The sequence below is a fragment of the Athene cunicularia genome (genome assembly GCF_003259725.1).
Source record: "Athene cunicularia isolate RWA chromosome 8 unlocalized genomic scaffold, athCun1 chr8_part1, whole genome shotgun sequence".
In the NCBI taxonomy this organism is placed as follows: Eukaryota; Metazoa; Chordata; class Aves; order Strigiformes; family Strigidae; genus Athene; species Athene cunicularia.
In genome coordinates, this window is record NW_020799109.1 from 26,777,463 (window position 1) to 26,803,587 (window position 26,125).

General features: G+C 38.7%; 1 protein-coding gene across 1 annotated transcript; it reads right to left on the reverse strand.

Annotated features, from left to right (window-relative positions):
* Nucleotides 1–11,388: 11,388 nt before the first annotated feature.
* RGS1 (regulator of G protein signaling 1) lies at nucleotides 11,389–14,974 on the reverse strand. The gene is made up of 5 exons (XM_026854148.1): nucleotides 14,810–14,974; nucleotides 14,354–14,437; nucleotides 13,695–13,756; nucleotides 12,979–13,142; nucleotides 11,389–12,245 (listed from the first exon to the last, which is right to left on the reverse strand). The coding sequence occupies exons 1-5, from the start codon at nucleotides 14,911–14,913 to the stop codon at nucleotides 12,060–12,062; spliced, it is 600 nt and encodes a 199-aa protein (XP_026709949.1). The 5' UTR covers nucleotides 14,914–14,974; the 3' UTR covers nucleotides 11,389–12,059.
* Nucleotides 14,975–26,125: the final 11,151 nt, after the last annotated feature.

Here is a 26,125-nt window from a genome sequence, read left to right on the forward strand (position 1 = left end):
TATAAGGAAATGTAACAGTTCTGGGGAGCCATTTAAATTTGAGTTAGAGGCTTTAAGCAAATAGTATTCCTCAGGGCTTGTTGGGTGCATACATCCAGGGCTTTGTGATTCTCTCTTCTTTTAATATTAGAAACATTTCCTAATGAACCAAGGAACAGAGCATGCTGATTTTATCTTTTTCAGTGCTTCTCTGGAATGTCTTCTTTCCATTGAAGCATAGTCTATGCTTCCTTAGTCTAATATTGCTGGCAATAGTCTTACTCCTAAAATAGGACAGGAATAGGACACAAAGCTACAACATGCCCTTGGTCAATTTGTGTCAGTTTTGAATTGGCTAGTCTTCATGAGCGTGAGCTGAGCCTTTACCTGTATTAGTGTCCTTTTTTCTACTGTAAATGGTAGCCCATCCACATCTTTACTTAATACAGCTTTGCAGTGTTCAGCTACATAGATTGGGATCATGGGAGCTGTCTTCACCTGGTACATATGAATAACATATAGTATCCTTTTTGTTATTATAAGGCTTTATTGCAACAAGACCATAAGTTCTTGAACATGTAGGATCTGTGCTTCCTGCAGGTCTTGTAATCAAAAAGAAAGTCACATGGTTACAGCACTTTAAGAGAAGCAATTGCCTGTCTGATAATAAATTAATCTGTCCTAAAGTTATTAACGTCTGTAAAACATATAAGCAGTACTGATGTGGAAGTGATTGTTTAAGTGTTATTATATTTTATATTGGAAAAATATCAGAAAAACTGCTTTGGTAGGTCAAAGAACAAGATTTCTTTATTTTCCAAACTACAACATTTTTCAGCACCCTTATGCTGTGCTAGTGAATCTGCAAACTACCTAATGTCACAGGTTTTAGTACACAGTACAGGTTTCTTCAGAGGAAACTGCTGTATAAAATTTCTGATTAACTGCCTTCTATAATGTCATCAGCTTACTTTGTACTAAGAGTATTACACAAAATATTAATCTATAAATAGGGTTACATCAGAAACATTTATAAAATGAATACTTTTGCTATGCTGAGATAACTTTACATGCCTAGAGAAAGAGGTGTTTCCCTGCCTGTGCTCTACTTTCCTGTTAATATTTCGAAGTACAAAACCTTGTACTCACATAAACTCTTCTTGGATTGTTTCCCTTGGTTGAAAAGTTTCATTTAGTAGTTGTATTTGTAGGGATAATTTTCCAAATTCCTTGACTTCTTTTGCTTCATTATTTTCTTTTAGTGTAGAGGGTCCTTATCACCCTTTGGTTGTGTCTATGCTGCTCGTGTGAGTGTCTGACTCCTTTCTTATACATACCATAGGCAAACAGTGGCTGTGGTTTCTATCAGAAAAAGTTCAGTTGGACTCTAATGCACCACTGATAGAGGCTGTTTGCTCTGAAATTATCTTGACATCTCCACTGATCAGTTCTAATGAAATGAAGCTGCATTTTACTTTACTGAAATCTTGCATGTATTGTCCAAATTTTGTGATTTATATTTTCCATCCCTTCATCAAAGTTCTTTACATGAAATCTAAAGTCCATGTTGAAATGAGATGAAAGGCAAAAGTACCCTTGCACTAAACCCAAATTTCACCTCCTTACAGAGAGCGTATGAAGTACTTTGAATTGCCATAAGAGTGTCTTTATTTTCTGCTCTGACCTATTAGTGTGACGCTGTTACGTGCTTCTAACTTCTCAACTTCGTATTGCACACCATCTGAGCGATGTCAGAGCAGAACTTGCCTTAAACTTGTATGAGGTCCTTTGTAATTTTTCTCACAGCTGTTGCCCAGCTTATGGCCTCATTTTAAACCGAGACGCAAGCTATCTACATTTCTCTTTGAAAAGAATATCTTTTCAAAGCAGCTGTGCATTCAATATCACTGAAGTTGCTCTGTTTGTGCCAGTGGTGGACTTGTTTGTAGTAATACTGGGACTAAGCACTAGCTCAACTATTTGTTATAAAACAGAAAGGGAGGGGAGGGGGAATGTTTCTAGAGGGCTTTCTGTCCTTTCTGGGGGTAGTTGAGAGTTGTGGTCTCTGGGGATTTGCCAGTGTCTACAAAGCACCAACTGTGTCCAGAGGGAAAGCTTGGTCTTCTCCCTGCCCTATCTGACAGCCCAGCTGTGTGTGGTGTGCAATGTTTCTTTCAATCTGATCTCTCTGTTATGACCCATCTTTCTTTTTCTCTTACAATGCCTCCTAGGGAAAGCATAAACTGTGTAGTATTTGAACTTAAACTGAAGTTCCAGCCTACAATAATATAGCACACTCATTTATTTTATTGCAGCTCACCCTACTGGTGTACAGGCCCAGTGTAGAAGTATGTGCATCCATTTTCCAACAGTACTGATTCTGCTAGGGAGGAAATGTGTGGTGAGCACACCTACAGCACAACCTGTTGTCTGAGCAGGGCAGCGTAAGAGCTAGCCTGTAAGGAACTCACCATGGGACCTAGCCTGTGCTGATGGAAAGGGAGGGACAAATATCACAATGTGATTTATTTTCTATGGGTTGATATTTCATTAAATCTTATTTTGTGTTCTTCATACCTTCACACAGGATTTTAGAGTATTTTTCTCTCTTTCTATAATAGGAATGGGCAGGAGCAAACATCTGTGTAATGTAACCTGGGTTGATTATTCATACAATCACAGTAGTGAGACAACCCAACTTTCTCACATGCCTCCTCAAAAATAGTACTTGTAATGCCTGCACATACAGGCAGTTACATACTAAAAACATCTGAGGGAAGTAACTTTGGCCTGAACTTAACAAAAAAAAAAAAATGGCTATAAAGATCTTACTTGTAAAACTGTTTAATTTTTTTTTTTTTTTTTTAAAAAAAAGCCCCATATGAATAAATGTGATTCTGGAAAAGTTACACAGTGAAAATTCCAGTTATGTTGATAGACTCCAATGGTGATATTAGTCAGTGTTTTAACTATTTGATTTACATATAAAAACCTTGTATGCACACATATGTACATATACAAGCTTACGTATATTTTTGCAATAAATTTCATTGGCAATAAAGGATATTTAATCTAAAATCTTAGTATTAAAATGAATGATAATGAACTATATAGGGCTTTTTTCTATCATCAACTGATGTTCATGATCAGGACACCATATTATGAGATTTCTTTGTAAATCTAAATTGTGCGATGACTGAGGATCAGTAACCAGTGACTTTGTGTTGAAATATTTTCTTTTACATATTACAGACTATAAAAATGTTGTAATAATGTTTAAAATTGAAATAAACTTGTTTGGTTTTTTTTCCATAAGCTTGTTTTTGCTATTAAGCTGAAGAAAATAACTTCTCCAAACCTTCTCTTGACTCGTACTGTGGAATAATATTTAAGTGTAGGATTTGTTGCTTATTTCATGTCTGCAGTTTTGTTGTATACTTGACCATACTCTAAAGCACCATGTGAAATTTAATGGGTATTTTCAGGCACTTAGGACTGAGATGGGGAATCTAAACAATCTTAGATGGATGGTACAAGACTGGGAAACTTTCGCAAAGACAAAAGGAGGCTATGGGGCTGTTCGCAAAGACATACCAGGTGCTGATAACGTTGCTAGGCTACTATCTCCTAGCTCAAAGAGAAGCCTCCTCTGGTCATTGAAGTTGTGGGTATCAGCAACAAATTACCCCACAAACTGGCCTGGCAATCTGGACAGAAGCCAGAGAACAACTGAGGGTGCGCAGAGCGACAGGGTGAAAAGTTCATCAGCTAGGAAGAAGAGGTACTTCATCTTTATGACCCCGGCCCAGAACTTCAAGAGCTCATTGCGCAGGCGTGAGAGGAGGAGACCTGATTACCATGAGAAGCGAGGGGAGGAGAGGGTAGACTATGTATATGTATAGGCGTTTTATGAATATGCACTACTTTATAGCATATAAGCCGGACGGGAGCTGCAAATGATGCGCATGTTTGTGGTGGAGCGATCCCCCGTGCGCCCAGCGCTGAATAAACATACCTACTTTATAACTCCACAGTTATAGAGTGATTTCTCCGCAAGTCAGGACTGCATTGAGTGGTTGACTTGCCAGCAGATCTGTCCTTGGATCAGTGCAGAGGAACTGTAAAACCAGAGAATCTGGCTGGCTGGGAAGCCCTCAAAGACTGAGGGACTCTGAAGGGCTAAGGATATGTTCCTGCCTGCCATCACCATGCCACTATGAGGACCTATCTTCTTACTCTCTACAGGTAGCTTAAATATGGTTTTACAACTTTTTCTCTGAGTCAGTTGCTTTCCACTACCATTGTTTCATAGCTTGATACCCAGAATGTTACCTTTCTACTTCCTTTTCCAGAATATTTAAAGCACATAAGAGTGGAAGGTGTAGTCATTAATGTGATTGAACCTAAATCACACCCTTCCTCTTATTACATAGATATTCCACTAGATGTCATCTGGTATCAGTCTGCAGGAGAATGTACAACTTCTGTGTGCATCAGCTCAAACTGTGGTCCCATGAGGGGGAATGTGGGCTCTGGGGAAACTCTGCAGTTTCATTGTAATCAAGGATCTTACCTAGCCTGAAAGAGACTCCTTGCCCAGAGAGGTGAGGTCATACTGAGACAAGCAGGTAACTGAGGCATATGTTGGATGGGCTGGTTAACATGGTTTCTGATATGGCCTTGTTACTTTGAATTCCTTGTGCTGCCGAGCATATGGACACAGAAAAACTTCAGTGTCATGAGGGCATGTGCTATGTAGGAGTCAATTATTGCTTGGTTCATTCAGCAGTTGAGCTGGATGTGTTTTTCCAGAAAGAAAATTATGAGGAAAATTGAAAAGCCAAAGTATCAAAATGGAGAATATGGCTATATCATATCAGAGCAGCTGAATTTGTCAGTTGTTCTGGCCTATTCTTTTTCTAGGGATTAATTATCAATTGCCAGCTAGTTTAGGTAATATATGTTGACTGCCTTGATTGCAACAGTTTTTTATCAGTGAGGCTAATGCTCTCAGATGAGTTCTTGCTCAGTATCTTGTATTTACTTTTGTTTTCATGTGTCCACTTACCTAGTAGCATCTTTGTTAATTCTCATGCCTTAACTTTGTTTTTTATCTTGCCCTTATATTTGTTCTTTCCTATTTGTGTTTCTATTTTAATGCTCAATAAACATCTCACCCACCTACATCTGTTTCACACTAGTGAACATGGAGGTACTGTCTGTCTTATTCTTTGTGTTGTACCCATTCTTTCCATCTACCCACATACTCCCTTGCTTGCACACTGCTACCCTTTCTCCTGCACTACACACCCACATACTGGTGTTCATGAATGTAGGAACGCTGCTTGCTGGGGCTTGCCTGGTACTCACATTCCTATTGCAGTGTCTTACAAGGGCATGTTAAACAGGAGCACTGAGAATGTGCCTGGAGATCTAGGGCCAAGCACAGGAAAAACAGTGAAATCTGAAGAGACCTTTGTTAACAAAGTGAATACTCTGGTCTAGGTGCTTCTTATCATCACTGCTGTTTGAGTGGGTGTAGTATAGAAATAATGGATCAACATTCTTGCTTTTCACTTAGTACAGCCATTGATGCTTCCAGAGACAGTCCTGTTTCTCTGGATGCATCTTACTTGGTGGCTTTGATCAGGTTCTATTGGGAACTTTCTTACTATATAATTGAAAATAGCCTCAAGAAAAGTTAGGTTAGGTGTGCAGCAAAGATCTTCTCACAGGGCAACAATGAACGGTGTTCACAGGTTCAGCTCCTTAATGTAGGCTGCAACAGGCAAGAAACTGCAGCTATACAGATGATGAAGGTTTCTGTTTCTGGGTAGAAGTAGGCATGGCCTGCTAGTAGTCACCGACTTGAAGAACTTGAATGGTTTCTATATTCATGGCTTCACGTTTTATTGGTAAGGTTGGACAAATTTTACATTGTGACTGGTCTCTGCAAACAATCATCTGCTCAGTGAAAACAGACTGAAGTCTAGATAGCACTTCTGAAAACCTTACCTCAGGTGTACGTGATGACCTTTCTCTTCCCTTTTTCTTCCTAAAAGCTGTGATGTCATTGTGTGAGCCTGATATTCTGCAACCATTGAAGTAGAAAAGGAAATCATGTGACTGGAAGCTTAGACTAGTTTTTACATGAACTTTCAACCCTTCCATTTAATCAGGCTTCAGAGAGGTGGGTACTGTGGTTTGGGTATGAAGTACTGTGTGCCCTTAGCTCTCTGTCAGATTCTGCATACACACTTGCAGAAAAGCTCAGCAGTAAACAAGGCTACTTACTTACACTTCCTGCAAGTGTACTCATTTTGAAGGTGCCAGTTGTTCATCTTGCAGTAGTTTGTTTAGTGTAAAGGTTTTGATTACAGTTTGGTCCAAGTTGGTCAGCATATTTGACCATGTTAGTCTAGGGACCCCAATCCTCCAGATGTTTGTTCCAGCACATGAACAGTCCCTGGTTAAACTTCGGAATTTGTTTGAACGCCCTGAGTATGTTCACTATTTCCTCAGACTGGCATGAACAAGCATGTTGTCTTGCTCAAACTTGTGGCTGGTCAAATTCTGCTCAACAGCAAGTCTCTATCTTTAAAGCAGGTTTCTTGACCTTCATCATTGACAAATCATTTGCTACAGTAAATATAATACAGACTTTCATTAAGTAGTATGAAATTAATGGGTTACTAAATTACTGCTATTATGCAAGAAGTGTTTGTTTTATTTTTAAAGGTTGTCTTCTAATAGCAGAAGTCCTCTGACCACAGTAACTTGAAAAAAACCCGAAACCCCCTGTGACTCAAGTGATGTCAAGTTTGTAGGCAGTTGTACTGTTACTTTAGTGCTTTGGCTGCATAACAAACTGAACAGAAGCACTGCTACTCTGCTCTGTTTCTCTCCACACATGAGTCTAAAGTGATCCTGAAAGGTTTACATTTCTGCATTTCATTTTTTACTCAAGCTATTTTTAATTTTATTAGTAAAGGGACCATGTGAAATCTGGTCACTGAAGTAGTTTAGAGAAGTGCTTTAAGGTTGTGTGGTGCTTAGGCTGTTTGAAGAAATTGACGGGAAGTACTCAGTAGAATTTAAATGTTGATGATCTTTAGGGTCTTTCAAGAGAGTATTTTCTAGGGCTGTTTTGAGAAATGAGGGGGAATGAGTTTATTTCCAAAATAAATAAATCAGTTCTCGGTTGATGTAAATCTCTGTTTTATGACTAGAACCTTTGAGGCTATATTTATCCAAACAAAGCCAGGGGATAACTTTAACTCCTCTCTGACTTTGCTTCTGAGCATCCACAATAAATTTAAATCATTCAATGAAGATTAAGCAAGAACTTGTTTTGCAATTTCTGGCCAGGTTTAATGACTAAAGACTTATTTTCAAAAGCTTCACTTCTAGACAGTACACTCTCTGATACAATCAACCCATGTCTCTGAATGGAAGATGAGAGCATCTACTTTTTCCATCTATTGTCATCTATTTTTGTTTTCCAACTCATTTCACAACTATAAGGGAGATGACATCTGGAAAGCCTGTTACTTCAGAGTGTGGGCAGGGATGGGTGGCATTTAGGGGTCTAAGGTGATGTATCTGCAATATTTGTCACCATCTCAGCTTTAATTTCCTTCCTGCTTCACTGTGCATAATGATAGGATGTCTCTACTAACAGCCTTCCATGGATGGCCTTTTCAATGTATCGGAGAGAATGATACCATGTTATACCATATTTTTAGTTCTATTTGGGATAATATTAAAATTATCTATTTCAGGGAATACCTTTAGAGGTTTTCCAAATTGGAGAGGTTAAAGTTAGTCTTCTAAATTCACTTTCAGGATCTGATGAACTCTTGAGTCTTCCTATAAAAAAACCTCTCTACAGCAGGGAGAAGTTAATTCACGTCAAAAGTATACCTGGAAATGGTACAATGATTGATTTTTATACTGAAACACAAACACTGAAAATCTTTTTTTCAGGGGTAAGGTAGAACACCTAAAGAAAAGACTGAGTCACTACTGTCAAATCTTAAAGCTTCTTCATGTACTGCATCCTGTTTTCCTATACTGATATGTAGGTGATGACCAGTCTGATTTGACCGTTTTTCTTAGAGACCGTGGATGGAACAGCAAATTTCCATTCTCTTACAGTATATTTTTTCCAAAAACAGAAAACTAAATCTAGTTTTTAAAAAAATGAAGCTGTTTGACATATAAAATTAATATTTTAATAAGTGTTGGATCACAATCAGCATGATTGCTCTGGAAAGCTTTAGCAGTTAAACAATAATTAACTCAGTCTAGCATATATTCAAAAAGGACAGTTACCCCCAATTGCCTACTAATTCACTTACAAGATAGTATATAGAGCTTGCATTCACAAGTTTCTCCTTTGAGTATGGGAAGTTTCCAGGGAGGCACGCTTTCTGCATTTGATGTGTAACATGTCCTGTTTTGGAAAAGTCTGCCATGCAGGGCAGGGCACAACCCACAGCTGTGAAACCAGTTTGCAATACTGAGGCTATTTCTGTGCATGGGTGGGGGAGAGGATGAGTAGGGAATCACAAATGAACTTCATATGGTGCATGTACCTTGTAAATGAACCAAGAGCCACAGAAAATACTGAGTCCTTAACCCTGTATGTTCTAGTGATTTCTTGAGTCCAGAGAACCTCCATTTATGCAATATTAAAAAAAAAAAACCACTCCAAAATAAGCATTGTATACTGTATTTTGAAATAGATGTTGAAGAAATAGTAAGAATGCCTCTCTTTGGAATATGTTAAAGCATGTAAATAAATATTGTTAAGTGTCTTAAAATACTATTAAAATTATTTCAGTTTTACCATTGAACTATTACTTATAGCTTCTTCCTTTTATAAAATAGATTAATATGGATGGCACTATAAATTGCCATAAAATACTTCCAGATCTGGACCTTGTTTAAACAAGCAGTTTTGTATAGCCCTGCTATAGCAACAGATCTATAATGCTAGGATTACAACAGCATCCCAGAGACAGCTCTAAACTTCTGCTATGCTGTTTATTGCTTGTTGAAACACGCTCATGTTGCCAGGGACACTGGAGCGGGCTGGAATATCTCTGAAATTAACAACCTGGGTGATTGACCTTTGTAGTTGTTTTCAGGTTCCTACTGGAAATAAGGTGAAAGATTTAGAAATGTACCAAGGTTGGGGTGTAAGGAGCGGAAAAGTTTCTTTTTTTCTCATTCTCACACTGTACCAAATCATGAACCAGGGAGAGATACTTATTGAAAAGAGTGAAAAGTCCCTCCTTCCCTCCTCAGATATTCTGGTCTGTACTAACTCCACGTAATACAAGTGGTTGGTGTGCTCCCTGAGAGCTGTATTAGTCTCTTCTTTGTATAGGTTTAGCTTATTTTTATAGGGCTCTAACCAGCATGCTATAGTGTCACTATTTTCACCCTCTCCTGTTAGGGTGGACCCAGTGACTCTTTGCAGGAGGTCAGGGTGCAGGGTGCCAGACAGCGTCTGTGAATATCTGAGCAGCTGTGGTGCCTTTAGGGAAAAGTTTGACTCTGGCCCATGCAAAATCCCAGGGCAGTGGGCACAGGCAGTGATAATGGCCAGCTCTTGAAGTGAGCAGTGGCTGCTGCAGCACCCAAAACCATGGCAAGACTCCAGAGTCTTCCTTCTCATTTTCATTATACGTGACTCTGAGACCTACGTTGAGTTGGAAACACATGTCCACCCACTACCCTAACCAGCAGTCTCCCCAACAGTAGACAAAATTGCTTCTGATGAACAGTCTTCCCTGGCAGCAACAAGCCATTAAAAAAAAAAATAAAATCCTAACTAGCCATAGTATGAATATGATTTTAGTCAGAAATTTCTTACAGGTGTTTGGCTAAATCATGGACAAATTGTGAAACTGCAGGGGGAGTAAATGAAGACTGGGACCATACTAATTTAAGGGATTTACAGTCAAAAGAATAATGTTACTTGAAGGTAGAGTCTGTTTAGAGGGTAGCTGATATATTTTGAAGTTCTTCTGTCTTCTGTGAGGTTGAAGCTATGCAAACAGTGACGTTTAGTCTATATTAACTGTGTCCTGAGTATGCCCCTGGTTTGGGAGGCATAGTTATTATTCCTACTTCACAGGAATTAGATTAATTCCTACTGATCCTGGAAAATTAATTCATGTAGGAGCCAACTGGAGACGACATTGTTTCAGAAGCAGTCAGGTTTTGCAATCAGCGACTCCCTCAGGTATACACATTTAACAGAACGAAAATCATACTGCAAGACCAGATTCTTTTGTTCTGTGTTTACTGGCTTTGAAAGTAGGAAGATGTGATTTGCGGTGGCTTCCAGCTACAGCAGTAGGTGATGGAGGAAGTTGGCAGCAACTGCCACTTAGCTGTGTTCATGACAGCAGAGTTTTGCTTGTAAATGCTGAAGATTTTGTCCTCTCTTGGAGGTCCCAAGGTCCCCAAAGGGTGGCAGTATGCACATGGTCTGCTATCCCCATGAGGTGACGTCTGTGGGTTTACAGCTTCTCCATTTGGTACGGAATAATGGAGTACGCCTGACTAAGATCATGTTATTTTGGAAACTGGAAAATCTGCAAGGGTGAGATAAAATCTTGTCTTGCCACCCGTGTGATAGCTGCGTCTCATGATCGTAACTCATTAAGACCAGGGCACCCTTTATTTTCATTATGAACTCTAATGTCACAAGGTCTTAAACACTTCAGATTTGGTAGTGCCTGTGTTCGTAGTTACACAGTTCATAATTATGCAATTTTTCCTCTATTACTCTAGTTCTCGTCACTACCCACTGTGGTATAGGCTACTCACTGCATATTTGAGAGAAAATTTAACACAACATTTGCCATGAAATTAAATGACCTTTGATGCTATTGTTGGTATTGTAAATTAGAGTCTGGATCTTGCCAAGGTTAGATTGACTAGTACTAATATAATAAGGAATGTGACTGCTAGTCAATCTCACCAGTTACTGCCTCTTCTCTCTACATATGCATGTGTGGGTGATAGCCTGCGCTCAACACATCCTCAGTATTGAAGTAGATTGAACTGTGGGATCAGTGATTAAATCTTTTCTATATTTGAGATTTAACGAGTGCTGGTAGCTGAGGGAGCATAATTTTTTTTTTTTTTTTTTTTTTTTTTTGTCGTCTTTTCTCCTTGGGGATTGTGAAGATGTGTCTGTGTAGATCAGGATCACCTAGTCCAGATAACTAAGGTTATGGTTGTGTAAAATGGATAAAAAAAGAGAAAAGGTGGTATTGGGAAAAAGTCATGGCATAGTGGGACAGAAGGGAACCATGTGTATCAGTATTTTGGTAATTACGATGAAAAAAATCACTTAAAATAAGATGTAAAATGACCATAAAACTTTATTTTTAAGTAGATTTGATTGAAGAGTTGCTTATTATTTTGCAATAAATTAAACAGAAAAGGTGCTACATACCTGCCTGTCGAATACAAACTTAGTAAAAAGTACAGCTTATATAAATCTTATATAATTTAAAATATATCAATTTTAAGACATGTCAATTTATAATATATTTACATAGCACAATAGCATCATGAAGCTGATCTGCACTCACACTAATTAACACTTCACATGAAAAAAAAAAGCCATTAATCAGTCTTGTCTGGGCATTTTTTTGTTATGCACAAAACTGTCAGTCATCTTTATTTTTCTTCTGAACTGGACAATCTTTTCCCAACACTCAGCTTGCTAGTCTTGCACTTCTTAATAATCAGCATTTCTTTGGGATCTAAGACTTGGTTCAATGTTCACAGTGTAGTTCAAACAATAAATAGTATCCATATCCTGTCTTGACTCCATGGTGTATGGGAGGAGAGGATTTTCTTCTTGCACTGCTTTCACCCTTGTAACAGTCTTGCCTACTTTTATCCTGCGTTCTCTTGGTTGTATTTGCATCTCCCTTGTACCCCTCCTCCCAAGGCAGGGGTTCTCCTTGCGAAGATCCAGCCACTCTGAAGGATCTCTCCACAGCATATTTGCCACAGACTCTACTTGGTTCTTCACTGCCTCAAACACTTCATTTTGAAGTGCTGGTTTGAAGCTGGTTCAAAAGGTTCAAGTAGGCTTTGGATTTCAAAAATCTGGGATATGAATCTCTTTCCATGAGGATGTACACAGTTTTCTGGGCCTCATCAAAACTTGTGTGAGTTGGATCTTGAGCCTTTTTGGCTGTTGCTTCCCTCATCTGATAGTCAATATTGATCTGGAAAGTGAAAAACAAATGCCATTGACATCTTAGAAATGTACTGTCTTTCTATATCTATCACTTTGTTTTGTCAATAAATTCACAGCCTTAGAATTCAGTTCAATGTCAGAACTGTAAAATGAGGGAATTTTAATGCTTATATCCCAGTTATGCACAAAAAATGCTACTCATTATAGAAATGCAGTTTCTTATGGAGTCAGAAGTAATACAACTCAACAATGGACTAAGTAGAACAACCTCCAATTAAACCTCCAATTAAAACAATAGGAGAAATCTTGCACAGAATGAGAGTCTCCAGTTTGAAATATGATTAACATACACCACTTTTAATTACTCTGAATATCCACATATTTTAAAAGACAGGAAATACTTCATGGCTCTTGTACTAGCAAAGTGCTCTCTAAGTATCTGACTCCAAACACCAGCAGTAATTCAAACTGGGCTGACTCAGAGAACAGCATCATGTGCTGAGATACTGGTGCCTCTGCTGAGCTGCTCTGCTATGTGGTGCTCCCAAGTACTGGCCTGTATCATGTGACTACTGGTGAGATCTGATAATCTCATGGCTGAAGACAGTAATGATGCAAGTACACTCTTAAAAACATGTGTCTGTGTCTTCATCCTATATCAGTAAATGAATGTATGTGCATCTTGGTGAAGCTACACTTCTATCATCTGATTTTCCAGAATCCTTGTACTGTAACACCACACAGATTAACTTTGTACATACCTGTTTAATAGCATCTGACTGAACAAACTCCTCATAAATCCTCTCTGCTTTGCCATGTAAGTGATCAGACTTGGTTTTCTTGTAATCTTCACAAGCCAACCAGAACTCAATGTTTTCCTCGCTGAACTCTGACTTCAGGAACTCCCGAAAGATACCTTGACCACCTAAAGCCAACACAGTCATCATTTATAGTATGATATTTGTGACCAGGGAGGATAAAATAAATAGCAGGAGTTGTATTCAAATCTCTGTTATAAAATCTTGCCAAAATACACTGTTCTTCCCTTCTTCAGCTTACTACAGATACTTTTAATATTAAGGGTGATAGTCTTCCTAATTACATTCAGTGGTTTTGGATCTAGACCCTGTGTACCAAAATACATCAATTCTAGTCCTCCCTAAATGGATTGTCACAGGGTACAGAGAAAATTCCAGATTAAACTGATGTGTTATGCAAGGACAGAAGCCCAATCAAAAAGCACTGAATTGAGCTATTTGGGGTTTATTTGCTATACTGGGCGTAGGAAATGGAAGGAACCAAACTTGGAAGCAAAGCTGTACAGTAGCCACGTTACATGGGAACTGTAGATAACTGAAATCCAACTGGTCATTCTCTGTTAGTGTTTGCAGAATGCTACAGCTTTGCCTGTTTGGTGAGATAAGAAAAATTTTGTCCTCAGAATAAGAACAAAATAATACTGAAGTAATAGACTTACTTTGGCTGGCCAAGAGCTTTTCCAAAGAATGGGACCACTGTATTACTTCCTCTGCAGAAAGCCTAAGACAAGAATAAGAAATATTTGTTTGCATGTTTAAAGGAGACAAATTTGATAACGTACTATTCTATTCTAGGACTATGTACCAGGTATGTATTAAATTTATGGCTTCCTTATAATCTGAGACTCTGGAGGCAAGCCCACACTGAGAAAAATAATCAGAGAGATAGGAAACTAAAGAACTATGATGTTATACTGAATTCTGTTCCCAGAAAGATAAGTTTTTACTGTAGCTCTGATCAAATAATTTTGTATCTGTGCTTCTGTTTCCATATTCCTGAAATAAGAACGGTAATACCCTGCTCTTCACTTAAGTGTGAAGCATCATGTCTTGCAAATCTTTAGAGAGTGGATACAGTGTCCCTCTGAAGAAAACAGATTTAACTGATGTGCCTTCTCCCTCACTGATGCAAACATAGCACATCAGTAAGAAAAAAGCCTTAACTCCAGGAATAGTTTCTACTTCCTAATGTTCACCTCTTTTGTATTTGCAAATTCTAGGCCTTATTATAAAATTTGTTGTTTAGAAATTAATAGAATTTTACTATATAGTAATCTAGCTATAGTTATATTTTGTTATAGGGTATCTCTGTACTTACAGGACATTTCTGGAGGTAGAAGTCTTGATCCCAGATTCGATATGTGGTACCATGCACTTCAAATAATTTTTCAGATCTGCACCACTGAAACCAATGAACAGACATTTTTGTAATCCATTAAAATTGCAGTTTCATTTCAATTCTACTTAAATTTCTTAAAACTTTTAAACAGAGGCAGATATCTCCATCCTATGACTGAAGTCTGGGAAGTTATATCCAAGTAATTTATTTGAAAAGACTCCCATTGTATCCAAAATCTACTCCTGATTACTTAAGGGAATCAATTAATTGGTATGCATCAGCTCAAGCCATTTTTAATGATGCTATAGTCCTGGGCTTTGAGCAGGCTTTGCAGTCGTTTGGGCTGAAACATTGTGCTAATTCTTAATCTCCAAGATTCTAGTGCTGTTTTCACTTCTAATACATCTTAGTATAAACTCTAATGTATATACTTACAAAGCCTTTTGCTTCTTTTTATGGATTTTGCCTTCTGCAAGCTTGCAGTCTTCTTTTCCATTTAATTCAGCCATGTTGTTGTGGGGGAAAAAAAATCCTGGCATTTTAGTTAACTTTAACGTGAAGCGACTTTTGCAGCTATAATCCTCCAAGCACCAAATGTCAGTTCACCGACTCTGCTACTGCCTTTTATTGACGCAGGCAGCCCTGCTAGTTGGTGTGAACAGATCTGTTTATCATGTATCCTCACCACAAACTGTGGAAGTTCCCTTTTTTCAGTGCACAGTGACGTGAGTCTTTTGAGAAAGAAAACAGACAGCGGTGTCTCGTGGTTGAGGTTAAACCGGATGAGACTGAATTACTTTGGGTTTGTTTTGTGTGTCTGTGTATGTCTGTGTTACCAAAAAAAAAAAAAATCCCCTCTAGAACTTTGAATTCTTGTCCCTTTCTGACTGGTATTTTCAAATCAGAAATACTTACTGGTTTTATCAAATGGGCTACAAATACTTCAGTTTTATCTTGACAAAATTCACCTGCTACATGCCTGTGTTCTGAAATTTCAATTGACAGATGGGCTCAATGGAGTATTAGAAAAAAGTACTTTAAGATATGCCAGTATTAAAGTTGCATATGAAACAAGCTATGTGCAAGTCACCAGTTGCTCTTCAAACTAGAATACTATATTAGAGACATCTAATTTCTTCAGATGCATGTGCTGTGAAAATGTTTAAAAGTGATTTTCATAGGAAAGGGGTTTGAAGCAGCAAAAACTTATTTAATTTGGTTTAGTTTTTCCAAGACAGATTATTTGGAAGCACACTGCCGTTTTTCAGGAATGCCTCCATAATTTTAAGTGATTTGGCATGTATGAAGATTGATTAATGTTAAAAAGCTGTTGTTTGTAAAGACAATGTGAACATTACAATGTGCTTGAAGGAGGTGTGCGTTCTTTGTACATACTTGAGTTCCACTGCAAAGAAGAAACCATGGATACAAAGCAAGATGAAGAGTTAAGCATTACCTTTTAATTATCCGAGTTGATGATTTAGAGGTTTGAGTACTTAATCTGGTCACTGAACATGCCAGTTTCTGCTTATTTGTTGGTGAGGTTTTTTTCGGGGAAGTTTCAAAGATTTTGTTTTATTAAATACTGCATGCAACTTTGATTACTTATAAATAGCTCACGAATTATTTGTACAGTGCTGCACTTGCTCACATATATACAGTTTTGTAGTGGAGTGTGGTACAAAGGACTCGGGGAGACTGAAAGCTGACTGCAGACAGATGTGCACACAAGGACAGTTTGCATCAGGGTGGTTTTAACCACAGGAGGCTACTGATCCTCTGAATATTAGCAGTGACATAAATATGTCTGCATAGGTTGTACTGCAGAAAACATTTATCTCCATGCTATCAGGTAAACACTGACCTCTAACGCAGAGGTATTTACTAACTGCTCTAAACCCCCCTAAAAAGGCTAGAAAGGAAGGAAGAGATGTTATCAATACCATATTTGCTTTCATACCTAGCATGCTGGTTTTTTATGATCAACCTCCTCAGTGTCTCATTGTGTTTCTTCAGTTAGTAGCTGTCTTAAGTGAATTACTGGGAAGGTTACAGAGATGCTGCATCCAAACTCTTCTCAGAAGGGTGCAATAAAAGTGTGATAGGCAACAGATAAAAGTTACACCAAGGGAAAATCCCTATTCCCTGTCATATCTCTCTGTACTTTGTATCCTCAGGCTAAAAGGTGGGGGCAATGTCTTGAACTTATAATTGCAAGCAGGTATAAGTAGGCCACCAGATAGGTTCTGTGAGTCTAAGAGGGACTAGATAGAGTTGGTCCCCTGAAGAACAGGATTCTTTGCTTGTTTGTGCGTATTATCAATGCAGGACCAGACAAGGAAAGTCTGTTCTCCATTTAAAATGAAGTTATTATCTTTACCTTTGTGATTTATTAAACATACCAATGCACGTTACAAGTGTTCTTTCAGACATTCTGCTAGGAAGGAATTATCACATGCTACAGCATGGACTTTGTATTTCACCTTCTTTCAATAAATATTCTCCTGAGTAATAAAATAGTATTCTTGTCACTTACATCAAGGTAATGCTGCCGTTGCACAATATTTGAATTTTTTTCCAGGTATTTTATTTGATAGAGGAGAGAAGTTATGTTAGTATTCAATAACAGTGTAGTATGTCGGGTGAAATAAAATTATTTCACTATGAGTTTTGGCCTTGCTGTCTTTAAAGGATTCTGAAATGAGGCCTCTGCAAAGGCCACAAGCTTGTTTCTGGCACATTGCATTAATTGGCTTATATCTGACAAAATTCTGTAAGTCTGAAGTCTTTTCCAACTTCATCTCTGTACAGCCTATTCTAGTTTTGACATTCATTTTTGGGAGATCAATAAGAGACAATATTACTTTTCTTGATAATGTTGCACTGAATGCTCTCAAGAATATTTTGATGGTAACACATACTAACAGGAGCAAATGCAAGAGGGTTTTTTGGCTGCATTTGCTATAGGTTGGAGGAAGTTTAAAATAGGTGGGAGGTAAAGTACAGTTAAGAAAAATGCCTGCTTGTGGAAAGATTATATGTAGCCCCTTGGAAGGTATTACACCACTGGTCTCTGGGGTAGGTAGCAGCCTTTGCTTTTTAGGGTCCTGGTGATGCTGAACTTGAAGGCAGTCAAAAGGGAAGGAGGAATTGGTGGAGTACTGTACTGTAAAGGAATAAAAAGTTGTGGTTACCAAGCAGACCACCTGGCATTAGCTGATTTTCTGCTGTTCTCATATTCTGAATTCATAATGCTCTTAGTTTACTAATGTTATGTCCTGACCTTTTAAGGTATAATCTGAGAGTCTTCTCCAGTTTTCCAAATCAGTAAGCCCCAGTCTCTGGACCACTGCTGCAGCTCTTTATCCCCATGCAAAGAAAATCAGTGCTGCCTCTCTGTTTCTCTCTAAGTCAGGTCTATTTGTCAACTTGTGTAAAGATTCATCTAAGACTGGCAAACATAGAAAGAAGTCTTGGAGTTATGAGTATCTGATTTGGAGAAGTGATGGATGATGTGTATGTAGGAAGAAGTGTGGCACCTAAACTTCTATTTTAGGGTCATAGGGATTGTAAGGACAATGTAAAGCAACAAGTATCCTCGTATTCTCCTGTAAGCCTTGCTCAAACTCTGCAAACCAAAGCCTACTGCACTCAGTAGCAGATATCTCAACATGGGAGTTTGATCATTATTCACTCTTTATTTTTCCACTGTGGACAATTACTTTCTTCCTCTGATCTTCAAGGCATCCTTTTTTCTCTTGATGGAATATTTCACTGACTCTGATTCATTCTTTCTGTGCAAGCCTACTCATCTTTAAGATTTTATTTTTTGAGCCCAATGCAAGTTATCTGATTTCATGAATGGGAAAAGTACAAGACTTAGGTATGTGTACAACTGAAATGAGAGGAAAAAGAGAAACTATAAGAATTAATATGTCTGACAATAATTTTTTTGTTACTTATCTTCTGTTTCTGTAGACCACAGGAAAACATCTAAATGAAAAATATTTTGCTAACTATGAATATGGTTATTGTAGAAGATCCTGCTTTGAGCAGGAGTCAGACTAGATCCCACAGGTGGACTAGATGTTGGTCCCCAACCAGCTTGCATGACTTTATTGTTCTGAATATGCCAACTTGACATTTGTAGTGTCAAAAGTGCTACTTATTCTTAACATAACTTTAAAAATATAATGCTTAAAAATCTTACTCATGCATCCATATTCAGGTTCACTATCCTTGTTTCCTGTGGACAGAAGTGTAGTCCAGACTCTGGTGGGATATAACATGGTACCATGAAGAATAGTTATGTCCTGACCCAGTAGAAAGCTTTTCACATAACTTCTGTCCTCCTAATTTGTTGGAGTTTTCTTCAGTTTCATCATGAAATGGTTGGCAACAGACCTGTCTCTTTCATCACCGACTGTCTTAGTTTACTTGTAAACTTTACTTAGTTTACTTAGTTACTTAGTTACTTAGTTTACTTAGTTTACTTAGTTTACTTAGTTTACTTGTTTACTTTGTTTACTTACTTCACTCTATTTCATGCAGAGCATGATGGCTAATTGCTGCTTGAAATACTTTCTTGTTTAATAATTAGTCTCATTTTCTTCTATTATTATTACAGGAAATTGCAAAAAGTATATTTTGAGCCTTAAAGTTTTAGGGCTTATTACAATAACCCCATCATTTGACACAGAACTCTCTGTCCTGACGTTGGCATCACCTCATTTGACTCTGTCCAATTAAAGGACAGAGGAGCATTTTTTTGCAGCAACAGTAGCACGGCTGTCTGTCACCAGCTGGTTTTTACTGTTTTCCAGACCTCTTGTAGGTTTGTGATGAGTAATTCATCTAACTTCTTAATGGGCACAGAAGAAACTTGCAAATGCTTGCTAATATTCAACATGTTTCCATGCACTGTTTTCCATTCTTCCGGTGACTCCTTGGTAGAGTGCAAGAGAGAAGAAATGTGAGAGAATTTCCAAAATTACAACACTGGGCAAGTTTAGTTAAAGCGAAGAGGGTAAGAAGTGCCATGAACTCTCTAAGTCCCACTTGCTGGTGTAAATGATTTCCAGGCTCTCCTTCAGACTTCTGCTTTTAGGTTTCTTTCTGGTTGCTCTTGACTGGCCTTACCCTCGTTCAGTCTCCATTTCAGTCCAGTTTTGTTTCTGAATGTTATGGTTTGGCTTAGGCAAGATGTTAGCTTACATGTATGGCCAATTTTTAGCTTTACTGTACTCATATTGTTATTCATACACTTCTCTGGAGTTAGCTGGCCAAATTTGTGCTGGGCTGGAAGGCTGAGCTCGAGTGCTGTCAAGAAATGATGCCCCATTGCAGAATATTCACTTGCTGGTCACACAGCTGAGCTTTAACTTAATGATGAAAACAAGTGATTTCTCTGAAATACTTCTGTCTTTTACATGACCTAAAGAGGTAAACTACTGATAATCCATCTGTCAAGCAAAAGAGACACTTAAAGGAAATAGAAACTAGTTTCTATGTGAGAGGAAACAGTGTTCATTTTACCAAAAAAAAGGAGGGGTGCTTTTGAGCTGCAAGGATAATATTTTTAAACCCTAAAATTTTCTCTAATATCATGTAGTTGGTCTGGAACGATGGTATCCATTGTTAATTTTCTTTTAGATCTAATTTCTGTTACAAGCAAATATTTTCTGGAATTAAATCCTGAAGCCACTGAGGTTAAAATCTTGCTACTGGTTTTAGCGGTCTCATTCTTGGCGTTGGACTGATCTGATTGAGAATTGGCTTTTTTTGAGAGATATTTCTTTGATTTGAGCTTTCAGATGTTCCCAATGTTAGGTTTTATTCCTAATTCATTCAATGGTAGTTTTATTTTTGCAACCAGTAAGGCATGACCGGGGCTGAACAGCATCAAACTTCTCAAAATGCAAGAGAACTTTTATATTTGAAAAATATCTAAAGTCTGATGCCAACCTAGAGCAAGGAATGCTACAAGTTAAACTCTGGGTCATCATCTAACCCTTGAAAAAGTCTGGTTGCATTTGTTCTGTGGGCAGCATAAAATGAGTAAGGAACATACTTAGCTCAGTGTTTCAGCTGATGCATCGACAGAGCCAGACACTCAGGACAAGAAGTGACCAGAGCTTTCCTGAATTCTGTTTTAGGTCTTTCACTTCCTCAGTGTAAAATGGATTCACAGAAACACTCCTGCAAACTGCCAGTTGTGTCCAAAATTGCCCTGTCTACTTCTGAAGTATCTGCAGAATACTTTTAGGGGATTTTTTTAGGGGTTCCCCTAGCTTCTGTAGAGGACTTTGTGGAGTTTTTTTATAATGACAGTCAAGGGGAGACCTGGCAGGAGCTCTTGAAGTTGCTGTGGAGAGCCTGCAAGTGAAGTGGACCCTGTTTTTATGGATCATGTGAAGATTAAAATATGGTCCATTCCCTACATCCATTCTGGTATGCCAACTAGCTCTGTAAATAGATTAAGACAGGTTTTTCCTTTGTATGTCTCAACCTCTTGCCCTGAGCTCCCAGCTTGTGTGGCTTTAGTCATGTTACTAGCTTCTCTGGCTACTTCATGTGGCTGTTGTAAAACACTGTTAGCTCTTGGAATTCTCCAATAAAAAACATTGCTGAGTTGTTATTACAGTTACTATTTTCTCTATGGCATCTTTTCAAACATTTATGATTTAACTTTACAGGAAAATATTAACAATATTTTATGATAAATGTTGTTAGCATTAACAATCATGTTTATAGCATAGAGTCAGTGCAAGGGATTATTATGTATATTTCCTCTTAATACTGAAGCACATTTCAGTCTGAGACAGCATAGTCAGTAACTCCCCTTTCTCTTATGATCATTTCTTAATTAGAGTGTAGTAAGTTTATACGGTTTATCAGAAATCAGATCCTTTTCATTCTGGGGCTTTCCATCTGAAATAAATTAACTGTTTTATTTCTGTGAAATATGGGGACTTTTGGTTCTCAGCCATACTGACACCTGGATTTATTAAAAAAAAAAAAGAAAAAAATGCAGTACAGTGACTTTTGGGTGCTGATGGTGATGCTTCCTGTGTCTGATGTTTGGTAGTGCAGGAAATGTGTTCATCACGCACCATCTGGGAAACGCACACGTTTCTGATTACCTAATCACATTTTTATGCAGTAGCACACTGATGCACTGAACCAGTGAATTGTTTCTTGTGTGTTATTAAGCAAAAAAGTATGAGAACAGGGTCTGAGGTAGTGGGGTGTGAAGCACAGTTTGCTGAGTGTTTTCGCTGCCAGTATGAAAAAGTGATATGTGAGCACAATACAAGTATAGCTTTTGAAATTTGCAGGCTTCAGCTTCACCTGAATCTTGATCGAGAAAAATCAGATGATTTTTCTTTCTTACCAGTATAGTAAAATTCTGTATCCTTCACTTTCAAGATAACAAACAGGTTGATTGAACACAGAGAGCAAGCTAAAACTCTTGGTTTTCATTTTAAAAATGTTTTTAGGCACTTTTAAACAGGAAAAATATTACTGAAGCATTAAGTCAGTTATGCTGATAAAGACTTTTCTGGAGAATTACAAACAGTTTCAAGTCTCTATTTTATATGTGGTGTTATAAATTTCCTAGCTGAATTATCACATCAGTGCAGGTTCAGAGACAGCTTTTACTTTGACCAAAAGAATTCTCACAGGGATTAGTTCATCCAAAAATTGCCTTGTTACTGGAAACCACTCCAGACACAAGAAGAGTCTGTCCTGACACTTGGGAAGACAAGCAGATGTATCAGAATACTATCTTGCCTAAGCAGGGAACTCACAACAGAGCTCAGATTCAAAAAAGCAGCATACAGGGGGTGGAAGGACAGGCTATAAAGGAGTCATTTAGAAACATCCAGGTGTGTAGGGATGCTGCTGGAAAGCATCCTTATAGGGGAGTTACCAAGAATATGAAACCAGGCTCTCACAACAGTGTGTGGTAGAATGATGAGAGACAATGGGTGCAAGTTGTCGCAAGAGCAGTTTATGGATCTTTTTCCCTCTTAAGGGCAATCAGACAGTGGAGCAGACTGCCTGAGGGGCTGGGTCATCTCCATCCTTGAATATTTTCCAGACCAGACTGTATAAAGCCCTGAGCAGCCTCGTCTAAACTGATAGCTGATCCTGCTTAGAGCAGGGGGTTGAAATAGAAACCTCCTCAGTTCCTTTACAACCTGATTTGTCCTCAGATCTTATTTCTGACTAATGAATGAAAGTCACACTATAGAAGTCTAATCCAGTTAGAAGAGTCCTACTCAGGAAAGAATGGTAATTGTGGAAATTAATACAGGCTTCCAACTTGATTTTTTTTTTGAATGAGAACTCCATACCTAAAGTGCATCATTCAAATTAGGATTTCCTCTATCTTCCTCTGAAAATACTTGCCTAGTATATAGGTGAAGTAGCAGAAAGTTACTTCGAGAAATGGGAAAATTAAAGATAGCTATGTAGTCTCAATTTAAAAATATAAAAAAAGCTAGATGTTTTCTGTGATGTTCTCTTAGAACCAGCTCTGCTTGTGATGAACCAAGGAAAGAGAGTTTAGTTCCATTTCCTGTCATTTACTTTGAATCTCACCTACTGTCTACTTTGAATGATGAAGTATTAGAATGTGTGCAACAGAAAGACTCGATTTTTCTCATACTTACTGTTTTATATGTGAATTTGGCACTTTACAAGCTGTACCACAGGGACAGACCCCATCCATCCTGTTAGTCTACCTCCCTGTCCTTCCATATGACTTGCACCTGACATATCCTGGTAGTACAGCTGAATTTCTCAGATGCTCAAGAAGGTTGTTTCCTGCCAACCATGCTGCCTTCCTCAATCAATTTGAGCTCTGAGGCAAAGACAGTCCTGCTGCTAATCGCATAGTGAAACAAAAGCTACTGCAGTGCCTTATGAGTTTGCTCACTCTAGCCTGCAGAGCTTGGGCTGGCTAGGAAGGAGCTGATATGCTACTAGCATTTGAAGAGTTGCTCCTGCATGCATAGGAGCTGCAAAGGAAGCTCTGAAAGGGAGAAGGATGAAATAAGAAGGAGAGGGATCTGAGGATTCGGAGAGTCTCCTGATGCTTGAGGAAGATGAAGCTAACCCTGGGCAATGAAAATGCTAGGAAGTTCTAATTTAGTCTGGGGAAGCGTTTTGACTTGCTAGCAGGGCAATTAGTGTCAGTTTAGTTGAATGAAGAAGCAGCCTGTAATAAATTGCACGGGAATGGCTCAATGTTCAGATAGAGATCAATGATGAATGGTCTCCCACAGGGCTCTGTGCTGGGACCAGTACTATTTAATATCTTCATCAGCAACATAGATGATGGGATTGAGTGCATCCTCAAAAAGTTTGCAGATGATACCAATCTGAGTAGTGCAGTTGACACATTGGAGGGAAGGGAGGCCATCCAGAGGGACTTGGACAAGCCTGAGAATTGAGCCCACATGAAGCTCATGAGGTTCAACAAGGCCAAGTGCAAGGTGCTGCACATGGGTTAGGGCAACCCCTGGTATCATTACAGGCTGGGGCATGAAAGGATTGAGAGCAGCCCCTCAGAGAAGGAGTTGGGGGTACTGGTGGATGAAATGCTGGACATGAGCCAGCAAATGTGCACTCGTAGCCCAGAAAGCCAGTCATATCCTGGGCTGCATCAGGAGGACTGTGTCCAGCAAGTTGAGGGAGGGGATTCTCCCCCTCTACTCTGCTCTCATGAGAACCCCCCTGCAGTCCTGCATCCAGCTCTGGGGCCCCCAATATCAGAAGGACATGGACCTGCTCAAGTGGGTCCAGAGGAGGCCACGAGGACAATCAGGGGCTGGATCACCTCCCCTGTGAGGACAGGCTGAGAGAGTTGGGGTTGTTTAGCCTAGAGAGAAGGCTCTGGGGAGACCTTATAGCAGCTTTCCAGTACTTAAAGGGGGCTTATAAGAAAGATGGGGACAGACTATTTAGTAGGGCCTGTAGCAATAGGACAAAGGATAATGGTTTTAAACTGAAAGAGGGTAGATTCAGACTAGACATAAGGAGGAAATTTTCTATGATAAGGATGGTGAGGCACTCAAACTGTTTGCCCAGAGAAGCTGTGGCTGCCCCCTCCCTGGCAGTGTTCAAGGCCAGGTTGGACGGGGCTTTGAGCAACCTGGTCTACTGGAAGATGTCCCTGCTCATTGCAGGAGGGTTGGACTAGATGACCTTTAAAGGTCCCTTCCAACCCAAATCATTTTATGATTCTATGAAATGTTTTTCCTAGAGCGACTGCTACTTGTGAACTGCTGGCATCTGTGTGCATTTGGGGAAATACAGCTACCACTGTTTAGCATATCATTCCTGGGAAGAATATCAGCAAAGGCATTATTACAATGCAAGACTACTATATTTCTTTGAAAACTGAACTCTTCTTTGATCATATACTTTTTTGTTAAAACAAGTTATTTGTAACAAACAAGTGGTTTTATGTTTGACAAGACAAATATTCCTGAATATATTCACCCACGTCACCAGTGTTTGTGCTTGGCCCCTGTTTCAGGCATGCATCATTCATGGGGCCAGTCTGAATGCTTAGCAAAGTCTTTGGTGTATGAGTTTGATTAAGAACGGCCTAATCCTTCACATACCTTCTCCTTGCAGAGTTAGGAACAGAGTTTATGTAGGTGCCCATGGTTTTACTAAAATGTGTATCTGCCTCTTTGGGTCCCCAAGTATCTGTCTCCTCTCTAAAGTGTGTGGGAAATTAGTCCACATCTAAATTCCAGGACATAGATGGGCCCTTGTCATTCAAAACCACTGTACAGTTCCTCACTAATTATGTATCTGGAAGCCTACTGACCTTGGCTGATATGAGTACTGAATATATTATTTGTTGAAAAGAGTAGTTATCACACCCTCAGAATGGTTTTCCTAATATATGTCATTATTAAAACACAAAGTAACTACCATGTCCCACCAGTTCCCCACCAGTGGTGAAAACTAATTATTTCAGCCTTGTTTCTGTGACTTCCATAGATGATTAAAACTGCCATTTCTGCAATGTGGGCAATACACTGATAGGTCTGGAATTCCCCATTGACTATACGCTGTACATGTCAGTACTGCAGTTCTGTAAACCAGGTGAGTTTTAATATATATAAGACCATTTCCCTTTAATTTTGAAATGAATTTGAAGATGAACACGGGAAAATTCAGTGTGCAAACCAAGATAACCAAATCTGGAGGGAAGGTTTCATATGAGCAGCAGGAAACGGAACCCGCTGAGTTTCATGACAATAATAGTTTTTCTATTAACTGCTGAGCTTTTTTATGCTGCTCTGAGTTACTCTGAAAGCAGTCATCAAAGCCTGATATAGGTTCTTCTATATGTTTCTCAGCCTGAGAAATGGGGCCTGGAAACCACAGGATAACAACTCCTTTACAAAGATAGCTTTTCTATTGTTGGCACTGCCTAGGCAATTGCTGAAAGGAAGCATAAAATACTTATTTTTAAGCTTTTCTGCCTTAAAAGTGTAAGATACTTGTAAAAACATGTATGTGGGGACACGTATGTGTTTATATAACTTTACATTATCTCTACTATCCCTTTAAATGTAATTGTAGAATGGCTCTTTTCTTTCCATACATTATATATAACATCAGAATGTTTGCACCAGATCTAATGAAAACATAGCTGTCAGGAAACATTTGTAGACCTTTACATGTATTTTATTATTAGCATTACTTAAAAGCAGCTTTGCA